This window comes from Apodemus sylvaticus, chromosome 9 (genome assembly GCF_947179515.1).
Source record: "Apodemus sylvaticus chromosome 9, mApoSyl1.1, whole genome shotgun sequence".
Taxonomy (NCBI): Eukaryota; Metazoa; Chordata; class Mammalia; order Rodentia; family Muridae; genus Apodemus; species Apodemus sylvaticus.
This window is the reverse complement of record NC_067480.1, coordinates 9,242,361-9,255,551: the sequence shown is the minus strand read 5'-3', so window position 1 is coordinate 9,255,551 and position 13,191 is coordinate 9,242,361. Positions and strand designations below refer to the sequence as shown.

The 13,191-nt window shown below is 40.0% G+C and overlaps 1 protein-coding gene across 1 annotated transcript in view; it reads left to right on the top strand.

The window, feature by feature from the left end:
• Man2a1 (mannosidase alpha class 2A member 1) overlaps positions 1-13,191 on the top strand; it is a 162,371-nt gene that overhangs the window by 50,524 nt on the left and 98,656 nt on the right. Inside the window, exon 6 of the mRNA XM_052191903.1 lies at positions 7,249-7,422. Within this exon, the coding sequence (XP_052047863.1) occupies positions 7,249-7,422 (174 nt within the window). The remainder of the gene's footprint in view (positions 1-7,248; positions 7,423-13,191) is intronic.

The following is a 13,191-nucleotide window of genomic DNA, read 5'->3' as shown; positions in this document are numbered from 1 at the left end:
TTCCAGCACTGCTTTGGCTAGGCTACCCAGTGCTGCCCTCGGCAGGAGGCAGGATCAGCTCTCCTGCTCTCAGCTCGTGGGCTGCTTGCCTGCACCCACGTCTCTACAGCCAGCTATACTATGCTGTCTAGACATGTGCAGGGCCCGCTCTCCCAAGTGCTGCACCAGAAAGGGGCAGGGCCAGCTCACCTGCTCTCCTGACTCCAGGGCCAGTTTTCCTGAGTCCTGCAGCTGGTGAGGCACAGGGACCCTGGGGCCAGTTCTCTTGAAGGCCACGGGTGGAGAGGGCACAGGCTCCTAAGCTTTAACAAGTCCGCAAGCCAGGGCGCTTGTGTGGGGATGGAGGGAAACTTACCGACCTACACAGAATGGCTCCTTTCCTTAAATATTGAAATACGCCCTAAGCTAAGAGATTCACTGTGTACAAACATGACTTTCAGATTTTTCTTAATGTTTAACTTTGGTTGATATATAGCTTGCATGTAGTTCAATGCATAATTCTTGAGAGATTGGTGAATTTTGGCAGATATACATGCTCATTTCATGCTCAGGAACGTTCTGTCATCCCCTCCTCTCTACCTTCCAGCCACATGCTCCCTGTTACTGTTACCGTAGAGGACGGTTCTGCTTTTTTGAAGAACTCACATGTGGACTCACAGTATACTCCTTTGCAGTTAGTTTCTTTGTTCAGTATACTTTTGTCTTGAGATGGATTCATGCGCAATAAAGTGCATTTACCTATAGTCTGATGTGCCTCTGTCCCAGGCTCCTTGTTTCCCTTTTTGTAAACAAGCCCTGTATTCATGACTCTGGGGTTAGTGCTAGAATTCCCCACACATACCAAATGCAAGGCGCCTTCAACAAAATAATGGCGTACATACATACAGGTAGGTGTGGCTCTAGGCCCTGCGTTCGATTCCTAGCGTCACACAGACTATTCATTGTAGCGCACACCTCTAGTCCCGGCACTCCAGAGGTAGAGGCAGGGGATTTGGGAGTTTGAGGTCATCTTTGTCTACTACCTAGTAGATTCCAGGCCAGCCTGGGATACACGAAACCCTGTTGGCTCATAACTGCTTCTACCTCCAGTTTCACAGAGTCCTCAGACACTTCATGCCGCCTGTGCACACATCTTTACAGGTAGGCAAAGCACACATATGCACAAAATGAAAAATAAATAAATGCAGGGGGACTATCTGGGATACGTTGGCTCGGCAAGAAATAGCCCCATGCTAACCACAGCAAATCCCGATGCGCCGGCCGATGCGCGACTGTGAGCCGTGTTTGCATTTGTGTGGACCCACGGTTCCCCTCAGTGACGGCTTCACAGCTTTTATTGTGAAAGTTTTGCTTCTTTGTTGAGTTTGGTTCTAGATACTTTATTTTGTTAGCTGCCATTGTAAATGGGGTTTTCCTCTTGATTTCATTTAGGAGTATTTACTGGGAGTGTGCATAGCTGCGTGTATTGATTCCTTTGATTAGCAATCTTATATCTTTTCACTACTGAAAAGTTTTTGTGATAGGTTCAGGTCTATGTTGCTAACTCACTTCTGTTCATGGCTGAGTGTTTGATTTTAGACTAGATTCCTGACAGCTGTCTGTAGTGCACTTCTAGGTGTGAGCTGCGTGACACGGGCGCCAGCTCTTTCTAGGCATGTGTTTTATTGCCATTGATAAATCCTGGGAATAGACTTGCTGTAGGGGGGAGGGGTTTCTCAAGGTGCTTTTACTATTGTACATTCAACCAGCAATGGATTTCTTCCATAGTTTGGCCAATATTTCTGGTGCCAGTCTTTGCAGGCAACAATTTCAGGAGAGATACGGGACTTTATTCTTTCTCCTCGAGTCTCTTTCTCAGCTGAGGATGGGGAGTACAGCTCGTGTTCATTGCCCACAGTTTTGCCTGTTTTGATGTTTTTTAGTCTCTCACACTGGTCATTCACTTGGCCTGTTCCCTTTCTGTGTGAGCATCTGAGAGGTTGCTCATGTGTATGATGTGTGGAGATTTCCTACTCTCCTGTGATTGTCCATCTGTTGTTTAAGATTTTATTACTCTCTGTTCCTGTCTAAGTCTCTCATTTTCCCTCTCTCTCTCTCTGTGTGTGTGTGTGTGTATGTGTGTGTGTGTGTGTGTGTGTGTGTATGTGTGTGTGTGTGTGTGTGTGAGTATGTGTGTGTGTGTGTAAGTATGTGTGTGTGTTTGTGAGTATGTGTGTGTGGTATATGAGTGAGTGTGCAGATGTGTATGTGTCTGGTGGGTGTATGGTAGTCAGAAGATGATGTTCAGGGGTTTGTTCTCTCCCTCTACTTTGATGTCTGGGGCTGAGTTCTAGAAATTGGGCTTGCACAGGAGTGCTTTACCCACTGAGCCATCTTGCTAGATTATGTTCTTTTGTCTTTAATGATACCTGTCATAATTTCATTTTCTGTTGCTGTGATAAAATACTCTGGCAGTGCAACTTAAAGGAGAAAGGGTTTATTTTAGCTTATAGTTGAGAGTTACCACCCATCAACATGTAGAAGCTGAAGGAGGTGCTTGAAGCAGCTTCTGCCTTTGAGTCTACCACAAAGAGCACTGAAGACAAATTAGAGCCCAGCTTGCTTTCCCACACACATAGCCTAGGCCCTAACCTGCAGAGGCCCTACCCTGCAATTAGAAGGTGTCTTCAGCCACCAATTAACATAGTCAAGACTATCCCCACAGATATGTCCAAGGTCTATCACCCAGGTTATTTTAGAATCTGCCAAGTCTACAATGAACACTAACCATACTGGTATCTAATATTTAAGACAACTTTTGACTTGTATGTTTGAATGTGTAACTGTAAAAGTCTAACTAGCATGTATACTTTATCTTTTTGTTACTAATAGACTATATTGTGGCAGGATTTTCTCTGTCTAATTAATTTAAATATTAGTGCATCAGGAGGCCTGTGATTGGACAGGGACAAGGGAGGCAGAGGGAAGAGTTACAGAGACAGGACAAAGGAGACAGGTAGGGGAGGAGGAAGCAAGATGGAGGGTGAACAGGATGATTCAGATTCTGTGTGGCTTTAAATGGCCACAGGTAGATATATATCAGACAGGAATAGAATAATTGGGTAACTTGTCTAATCTAGGTGGGCAGCTTGTACCATTATCAGTTGGCCCTGAATTTATTGTGTGGGCATATTGTGAATTGAGAATTTGATATATAAATCTGACTGATTAATTCTAAGCTTCTAGAGTTTGGATTTTACCGGGTAATTGGGTATTGTGACATCTAACCTTTAGGCGGGAGGTCACTGCTTGAGAACACCCTGCTGGGGCCATGTGGTCCCCCAGTGCCTGGAGTAGTGTAGGAACTTGCTGGTCATTTTAAAATTTCCCACAACATTATTAGATATAGTAAATATGTAGTTCCTTAAATATGACAATTATCCATGTAATACAGTTAGTGCTTAGACCATGAATCTGTTCGCTTTGTTCAAGTCTTCTGTAGTCATATGTTAACAATGATACTTGACATTATTTCAGATATTTAATGAAATTACTTAGACGTGCTAAATATATTATCTATTAGCATATGTAGATATTTTTAATAGTGTTGAGGAAATTCTTTTTAATACTTTTCAATTTACAATACGTACCGTATTTGTTTCGGATATCTATTAACAATATGTCATTTTTGTAATTTGTTCTATGAGTGTGATAGCAGTTTGCTCAATTAAAAAGTCATTGACTTCCAGAGCAAATCCCATTTGGCTTGGGTGTTGTGGAGTTCAATCTGTTTAGTGTTTTACATTTTATGATTTTTATATTTGTTTTCAAAAATGAGATTAGATTTCTTTCTTAATGTGCTACATTTATGTGAATTATTTACTGGCTTATGATATTTAATGTAATAACTAGTCAGATTGCATTCTTTACAATCTAAAAATTTTATGGACATTTGAAAAACTTACTGTAAGAGTTTGCCCAGAGACCCTTCTGTTCTAGGTAGATTTTTTAATATGAAAAATATTTACATAATTATAGATATAATATGATTTCTATCTAAAATGGCAATTAAATAGTTTTATCGGAAACAAAAATATTTTAATTACTTATAATGCAAAATAATAGTTATATAGTAAACTTTGTATTAAATAATACTTTTATATAAATAACTGGCATTCTATATAGAAAAGTAGGATAGTAACTTTTCAGCAGAATTCAAGTAGATGATTTGTAAATATATGTGATGTATACTATTATTGTCTGGAATTTTTTTATATTACCTCATCCTCTTACCCTTGTATATATCAAAGAAAGTCTAATGCCAAGGAAAACACCAGCAAGTTCTAGAATCCTGAAGTCTCTCCCCAGCTGACTTTCCCTCCTATCACAGTTTTTAAGAAATGCAGTCCCCCCTTCTCTCCGTATTGGTATGTGTATGGATTCCTTTTCTCATTGCAGCTAGTTGCTCCTCTGTGCTCCAGTGATGTTGACAGGGAAAAGTTCATCGATGAAGCTGCAGGTCTAAACTGATGGACACTAAACTCTCTGACATTTGATGCTATCATTGTCCTGTGTCCAGTCTTACCTTTCCCTTTATTTGTGATGATACCCAGCCTTCTTAAATCTCACACTCATAAAATGTTCTAGCGCATTACTTGGGAAAGACACTGTACCTCCTGAACACAGGTCCGTGTGCATTTTGGTTAATGAACCATGTGACAGTCAGTCAGAGGCACTTAGTCTCCCTTTCTAAACACTTCACCGCATGTTTGCGAAGAAAACAGGGAACTTTCATGTGTAAAAAGAAGGTTGTCAAACCAGGAGAATTAGGGATGATGGCATGAGATAGTCCGACTCACACGCGGCATCTTCCAGTGCCATTGTGGTTAGAGGCTGCTGTTCCTGCTGAGAGTCACATGTCCTGTCCAAGATCATGTGTTACACTCAGTTGTCATGTCTTTAGTTTGCTCTAGTCTCAAGCATTTCCTCAGCTTTTTTTTTTTTTTTTGAGTTTCTTGACCTCAGTATTTTGAAGAGTTCAAGCCAGTTTTGGAAAAAGTATGTCAATCTGAATTTTCTTCCATGGCGTTAGGTTATCACTCTAGTATTTATCTCTGGCTAGAACTTCTCTGTGCTAATGGTTTTATCTTATTCCCTGTATCTTATGAGAGGCACATGATACCTCCCTGTTCCAGTGTTGGCTGTGCTAACCTTCATTAGTTTGTGAAGGTATATCTGATAAACTTATTTCTCATACATTAAAGTTTCTCTTTCTAAACAATATTTTGTAGGAGAGGATGGGAGATATGATTCTGCAGTTAAGACCAGTGTCTCTTTTTCCAGAGGACCCAAATTTGGTTCATAGCACCCATGTTTGGTAGCACACAATGACCTCTAATTCTAGCTGCTGGGAATGCAATGCTCTCTTCTGAACTCTATGGGTACCCATATCAACACTCACATCACCACCAGGGATACAGATAATTAACAGATAATTAATGTCTCATGGTTACTATTGCTGTGATGAAACATCGTGACCAGAAGTAGCTTGTAGAGAAAAAGGAGTTTATTTAACTTATACTTCCACATCTCTATTCATCATAAAGGGAGTCAGGACAGGAACTCAAACAAGGCAGGAACCTGTACGCAGGAGATGATGCAGAGGTATACTGGCTGGTTTTGTGCGTCAACTTGACACAGGCTGGAGTTATTACAGAGAAAGGAACTTCAGTTGGGGAAGTGCCTCCATGAGATCCAGCTGTGGGGCATTTTCTCAATTAGTGATCAAAGGGAGAGGGCCCCTTGTGGGTGGTGCCATCCCTGGGCTGGTAGTCTTAGGTTCTATAAGAAAGCAGGCTGAGCAAGCCAGGAGAAGCAAGCCAGTAAGAAACATACCTCCATGGCCTCTGCATCAGCTCTTGCTTCCTGACCTGTTTGAGTTCGAGTCCTGACTTCCTTTTGTGATGAACAGCAATGTGAAAGTGTTAGCTGAATAAACCCTTTCCTCCCCAGCTTGCTTCTTGGTCATGATGTTTGTGCAGGAATAGAAACTCTTAAGACAAGAGGACAGGGAGAGGTGCTGCTTGCTGGCTTGCTCCCCATGGCATGCTCAGCCTGCTTTCTTACAGAACCCAGGACTACCAGCTCAGGGTCAACTCACAATGGACTAATCCTCTTTCATTAATCCCTAATTAAGAAAATGTTGTACAGGCTTGTCCACAGTCCAGTCTTAGGGAGGCATTGTCTCAATCAAGGTTCCCTTCTCCCACATGACTGTTGTTTGTGTCAAGTTGACATAAAAACTAATCATCACAGTTAAATAAATAAAATATAATAAATTTTTAGGAGATACATCAAGAGTAAGAACTGTCCTCCTTGCATGCATGTGTGTGTATTTTGATTTACTTGAGTCTTGTTTGGGTCTTCCTTCTCAGTCTTCTTTGCCGGCTTCCTGTGTTATATGTTAGAATTATTCAGCAAGGTTTTTCTGCTGTCTTATAAGTTACTTTGGGCCATAGCTATTTGAATGATAGTATTTCCTACTAGAGCCAGGGTCAGCTTCAAGTCAGTTTTGTAACCCTCGACCATCCCATGTTTGTAGATGTGTGAGAGAATGCTAAACATGTGCTTGAGTGGGAAAAAAAAGACCTTTGCGGAGTTCTGTTAGCTATGCCAAGTTTTATACTGTACATAGAAGCTTTATTTGAGAGTCTTGAGGAATTGAATGACCAGATTTGTATGATGCTAGATGAATATCCATGTGTCATTAATTCTAACCTGTGCATTTATTTGTGCATTTATTTATGTTTGCCACATTTGGTTCTCTGAAACAGACACATTTTAGCTGATGGCTCTTCTAACTGATCTGAGCCGTGTTTGAAGCTTCCATTAACCCCTTTCTAGGGAGAGCGAAAAGAACATCAGACCCCTTTGAGATTCAGTGACACACTGTCAAATCATTGCAGCCAGTTCTGCCACTGGGTGACATGGGGATGTTGGGCTGTTTGGAGGTGTCAGTGGCAGACGGTTGGGATTTGGAGGTGTAAGTTGAGTTGAAGGATCAGCAGTTCCTGGGTGGACTGGGCATTTGTCTTCCGAAGTTGATGTCACATAATTATAACTGTGAGGTGGTATAATGGGAGCTCCCTTTATCTTCAAGCCCAGGAGCCTGGAGCTCTGATGTGTCTCAGTGCAACATAACTTATTTCGCTTATTGTTAAAACAAAAAATAAAAAAAAGAACATTAATTCTTCCTTTCTTTATCAACAGGAGTGAAACCTCGATCGGGCTGGGCCATCGATCCCTTTGGACATTCACCCACAATGGCTTATCTTCTCAAACGTGCTGGATTTTCACACATGCTCATCCAGAGAGTCCATTATTCAGTCAAAAAACACTTTTCTTTGCAAAAAACACTGGAATTTTTCTGGAGGCAGAATTGGGGTACGTAGAATCTGATGGAAGCTGATGACTCCGTTGACCAAGGTCTCAGGGGCTCTGAACTTGCAGCAGTGTGGGTATCTTGGTTACTTTTCTGTTGCTGTGATGAGACACCAAGACCAAGGCAACTTATAAAAGAAAAGATTTGTTGGGGCTTATGGCACCGGAGGGCTTGATAGTGGGAAAAGCTCTATTTTCTCAGAAAGTGAGCTTCCCTTAGGACTCATGCCGTCACGTGTCTCAGGCGCAGCTGGTGCTCCTTCCTTCTCTCTTGTCTCTGTGTCTTACAAGACATTACGTTGGAATGCCATGAATTCTGTCTTCCCAGAGAGTCCTCATCCTATGCAGAATGTGTGTATGTGGACAAATAAGGACAAAATTCACCCTGTTTTCTCTGGAGGAGACTGTATATATGGGAGGTCTTGCCTTTACCAGCCCCATTAAATAATACAAGTGAAACATTCCTCTCTTCTGCTTTCTCTTTCCAGACCCTTCCATGAACCCTGCTAGGCTAGCTCTCTTTCAGACCCATGGCCTCTTCAGTAATTGTTATTATGTGTGTATGTATAAAATATATTTCCTGTATTGTTGCTTGTACTCATGTTTTCAAGGCTGACATTTTAGTTCTGGAAAACCAGTTAGTGGACTCCTCCTTGGGAAAGACTGTTTCTCCTACTCTTGGCTTTCCTTAGTTGTGTGTAGTTCTTTGTGTAGAGTTTTGAGGCCTTTTAGCCTTTCCCCATCTACTTTAGCATGTCCACTGGTGTCCTGTTCAGATCTCTTTTGGGCGGTGTGGGAATGTTGGTTGGCCTTTGTGGCTGTAACTTCTGACTCCCGCAGGAGGCACAGCCTCAGCAAACTCCCTTGTCTTCTGGCTCTGACAGCCTTCCTACCCTCTCTTCCCCAATTGGTACTTTTATCTGTAACTGGTTTCTTCAGTTATCCAGGCTATGTACTCACACTGGGATTTTGGGAGCTTAGGAACCTCCAGTCATAGAGATCCTGTGACATTTGTCTTTTAGGTTCTAGGGGACCTCACTCCATATAATCTCCTCTAGTTTTGGATTTGTTGATTCTTTTTGTTTTGTTTCTTTGCTTCTATATTCTAAAGTTCTCTAGTTTTTTGTTATGATATTCATTGGCTGGGTTTGCATTTGGCTTGCTCATGTTTCCCATCTTTTTGAGTCACATCATAAGGCATGTATTTGTACTTCTCCTGATTTAACACGACATTTCAATGTTGGCGTCAGTCTCCCTCGTAGGGTGGCGTTCAGTGTCTCTCAGGCTTTCCGTGTCTCCAGGGTTTTGTTGTGTTTCATTTTCATTTAGTTCCAGCAAGATTTTTATTCCTTTCTGACCCATTCATCATTCAGTTATTAGTTATTTATTCTCCTTGAATTTGCTTATTGTGATTTGTTTGCTGTCAGTTTTAAGTTTTATTTCATTGTGGTCTCAAAGGATAAAGGGAGAAACTTCTACCTTATTGAAGATTTGTGTGTGAGTGTGTGTGCGTGTGCATGCACATGTGTAAGATATAATCTCTGTTGGAGAAGCTGTGTGCTGCTGAGTAGAATGTGTATTTTTTGGTGTTTGTGTTGGAAATTTTGACGATATCTGCAAGTCCATTTGCTGTGTGATACCAATTAATTCTGATATTGTTCTGTTTAATTTCTGTTCGGATGACCTGTCTATTGGAGAATGTGTGGTATTGAAGTTACCTGCTATTAATTGAGTCATGTTACTCTGTTTCTTTAAATCCAGTAGTAGATATTTTAGAAAATTGGGTACCCCAGAGTTTGGTATTTATTGGTTTAGGATAGTAATGTCTTCTTGATTAACTGTTTTCTTGATGGAATGAAGTATCTCTCTCTACTCCTGATTAAGTTTAGTTTGAAGTTTACTTTTCTGGATATTCAGATAGCAATGCCTATTTGCTCCGTGGTCACATTTTATTGGAGAACTTTTGTCCATCTTTCTGCTCTGAAGTGGTGCCCATCTTTAAACTGAGTTGTGTTTTTGCTTGCAGGTAACAGATTTTGTTTATTCATTTTTAAGATTTTTTATTATTTGTTTATATATCTTACGTATATATCTGCACACCAGAAGAGAGCATCAGATCCCACTATGGGTGGTTGGTTATAAGCCACCATGTGGCTGCTGGGATGAATTTAAGTCCTGCAATGAGCAGCTAGTGCTCTTAACTGCAGCATCATCTCTCCTACTCTAGATTTTCTTTATTGGTTCATTCAGTTTGTGCCTTTTGATTGGAGAATTGTGTCGATTAATACTTAATGTTATGATTGGAATATGTGTATTAAATATGGTCATGATGTTGTTGATATTTGGTATTGTTTATGATCTTATTATTATTTTATATTTTAATGATTGCAGCTCCATATTTCTTTCCTCTGATGATGCTCAGTTTTCTCTTTGGCCTGAAACAATGCTTTTTCGTTCAGTTAGTTGGATATATTTTTGTTTAGGCTGTTTATATCGTGAAAGTTGTTTTGTTTGGCTGTTTTTTTTTTTTTTTTGTATTTTGTTTTCCTTTTCAATCATGGCAGATAGTTTTGCTGGGTATATTATTTTAGGTTGGCTATCATAGTCTTTCAGGACTTGGTTGCTTTTCTTTAGACTCTTCTTGGTTTTTAAAGTTTCTAATTACAATTCAGCTGCTATTTTAGTGGGTTTTTCTTTGTATGTGACTTGTGGGGTTTTTTTCCTCTTGTATCTTTCAATATACTTTGTTATATATACTGAATGTTTTAGCTATGACAGATATGCCATGGATATTTTCTTTTCTCATCTTCTGTTTTAGATGCTCGCTGGGCCTATGTTATCCCTCTAAGTGTTCTTTTCCTTGGTTTGAACAGCTTTTCTTCTATGATCTTATTGAAGATCTGGTCTGTGCCACTGACTTGGGATTCTTTCTCATCTATGCTTATAATTGAAATGGTTGTTTTGTTTTGCTTTTTAATATGGGTTCCTATACTTCCTTTGTGTTCCTTTCTTGTGCTTTATTTTATTTGACTCTGCATAGATTCTGTACTTACTTTTACATCCTTATATTCTGTTTTTCTGCTTGATTCATTCTTTTTGGCAGGCTTTCCTTTGAGTTTCTTAGTTGAATTGTTGGGATCTCCAAATCTGTCTTTATTTCAGCTTGAGTCTTCTTCAGAGTTTGTATTTCCTGACTGATTTCTGTTCCCAAGTCTCAGATTGTCCATGTCAAATTTTCCATGCATTCTGTTTCACGTTTTCTTGGTTATTCCTTACGCATTTATTTTCCTTAATCTTTTTCTCCTTAAGTTCATTGATTGTGTGTGTGTGTGTGTGTGTGTGTGGATTTGATTTCTAAAAATTCTTTGAATCTTTTCATGAAGTTTATGATTTTTAAAAAAAATCCTGATTCTTGGGGTTCCTCTATGTAATTCTCACTGATAAACATTTCTACAGGACTGGTAGGTTCTGGACAGAAGAAACTGGCTTGATCTTTACTACTGCTGGTATTTTTGTGATGAGATACAGTTGTATGGACTTCTTTTGTTAGTTGAGTGTGTTCTAGGCAGAGCAGCTTTGTCAGAAGAGAAAATATATCAACAGTGTTGGACCTAATGGTTGGGTATAGCTTGGGTGGAATGAAGCCAAGTGGACAAAGAGGACCAGGCTGGTATATAAACTGTGCTTCCTCCTTCAAGACTGGACTTTGGAGGTAGATCTTGCTGGCTTGAAAGTTTGTATATAATTTGGGGGAGAATCTTGTATACTGGGGTATAGATAGAATAATCCTGGCCAATTCCTAAAGCTCTTTTGTGGAGTAGGAAAGAGAGGCCAGAATAGGCTAGTTCATTGGTTGTGGGCCCCAGGCTAGATCTGGTGGAGTTTGGAAAATGCACGGATAGGATAGTAAGGTGATCTCACCAGGCTAGACCCTGGTATAGGAGGGCATAGGAACTCTAGTTACCAAGTGGGGTGATTGGAAGCTTTGCAGAAACAATCTATGGTTATTTACATAAGTATAAGGGCTGACTGCAGACATGAGGGTGTTCAAACAGGTTGGGTAAGGGATATGAGACTCTGTAGAAGCCTAGAGGTTGTTAACTACACGGGTGGATTGTACAGATGGGGCAGGGCAGGGTAGTGGGACCCGAGCTAGATCTGGCAGATTTTGGAAAAATCATAGTGTGGAAGTCAGGGGTTCTCACCAGCTAGACCCAGGAGGAGGATGTGTGAAATCTAAATCTGGGTACCCAGCGGGGTGTTTTATATTTGTTTTTATTTGTTGAATCTGTATTGTAGGGCATACCTTATATGAAATGCTTTATGATCCCCCCTCTCAGTCTCTCTAACCATCCTGAGTTGATTTAATCTTTTTATGGCAAAGAAACAGAAGCTTAGATTTGTGAAGACATTTGTGGGGAGGTAGAACTCAGTGTTGTATAGCCCCCAAAGCTGCAGCCTCTGCTCCAATGTCAGTGTGGCTGAGCCTGACTTCCATCCCGGCAAAGAGACCACTGACTACCTGTGTTTCAAGGAGGACATAATTCGTTCTATTTTCTACTTATCTATCATCTATTGACCTATCTATCATCTGTCTACGTCTACCTAGCTATATATCTATTTATTTCTATCATCTATCATCCATCTACGTCTAGGAATTCTCTATCTCTAACATTATGCATCTTTAACATCAACTTTCATATCTATCTAGTCTATCTGTCTATCTATCTATCTATCTATCTACCTATCATCTATATCTATTTATCTCTATCTATCTATCTATCTATCTATCTATCTATCTATCTATCCATCCATCCATCTATATTTAATTCTGGAAAAACTCACCCTGCAGGGAGATCCAGTTCTTGAAGGGTGTTTGTTACATCATGTATAGTTTAACCAAATACATATTAATATGAAAAACAATTAATTTGTAGAAGCTTTGTAATAATTGGTGTGTTTCAAGTTACTTTGAATTAGCAGTTAGTAAGAAATTATTGAGTAGTTTTCTGTGTTTACCACAGCTAGAAGTTATTCTGTGTATAAGGAAATTACATTTTACATATAAACTTTACATGTAAAATTACATTTTGATGTAGTACAATATAGACACATCCAGGAGATTGAACTATATAAAATAAGCTGCAGAGTAAAGATATTTTAGGAAAGATGCTAGGTCAAGACTATATCTTGGTCAAAGAAGAAAGTAGGGGTTATTTACCACCAGTTTTGGGACTCCTGATGGCTTGCTATTATATCTGAAGCAGTGACCATTGTCCTTTGATGGCAAACTTAGGGGTGTAGTTCATTGACACTCGCATGGGACAGCACATACACAGGTTTTGAATGGTTTAAAATTTTGTCAAAGATGTAGTTAAAACCTATTAGGGCTTCTTGGGTAGGTTTGAGAATGTGGTTTCCTGAAAGATGTTTTCAAATTAGGTATAGCTTGTTTGTGTGTTTTGTTCTTAATGAAGCAGTTATTTTCATTGTTAAAAATATTCACTGACTCCCTCGTCCTTATGAAAGAAGCAATACTCATTGTGGGAACTGGAGATGCACACATACATGAAAGGAAGGAGCTGCTAAAGCTAGCGTCATCTGATCCCTCAGTCCTCTAGTCTTCCTGGTGGTCTGCTTCTGCCCTGTACTGGGCAGTAGTCTCATGCAGAGACCGGGGTCTTAACTAAAACACCTTCCTCTTTCAGTGGCTAGCAGTTTGACTTTTGAATTGAAAGTTCCTCTTTCCTATGTTCCCTTTGTGATGGAAAA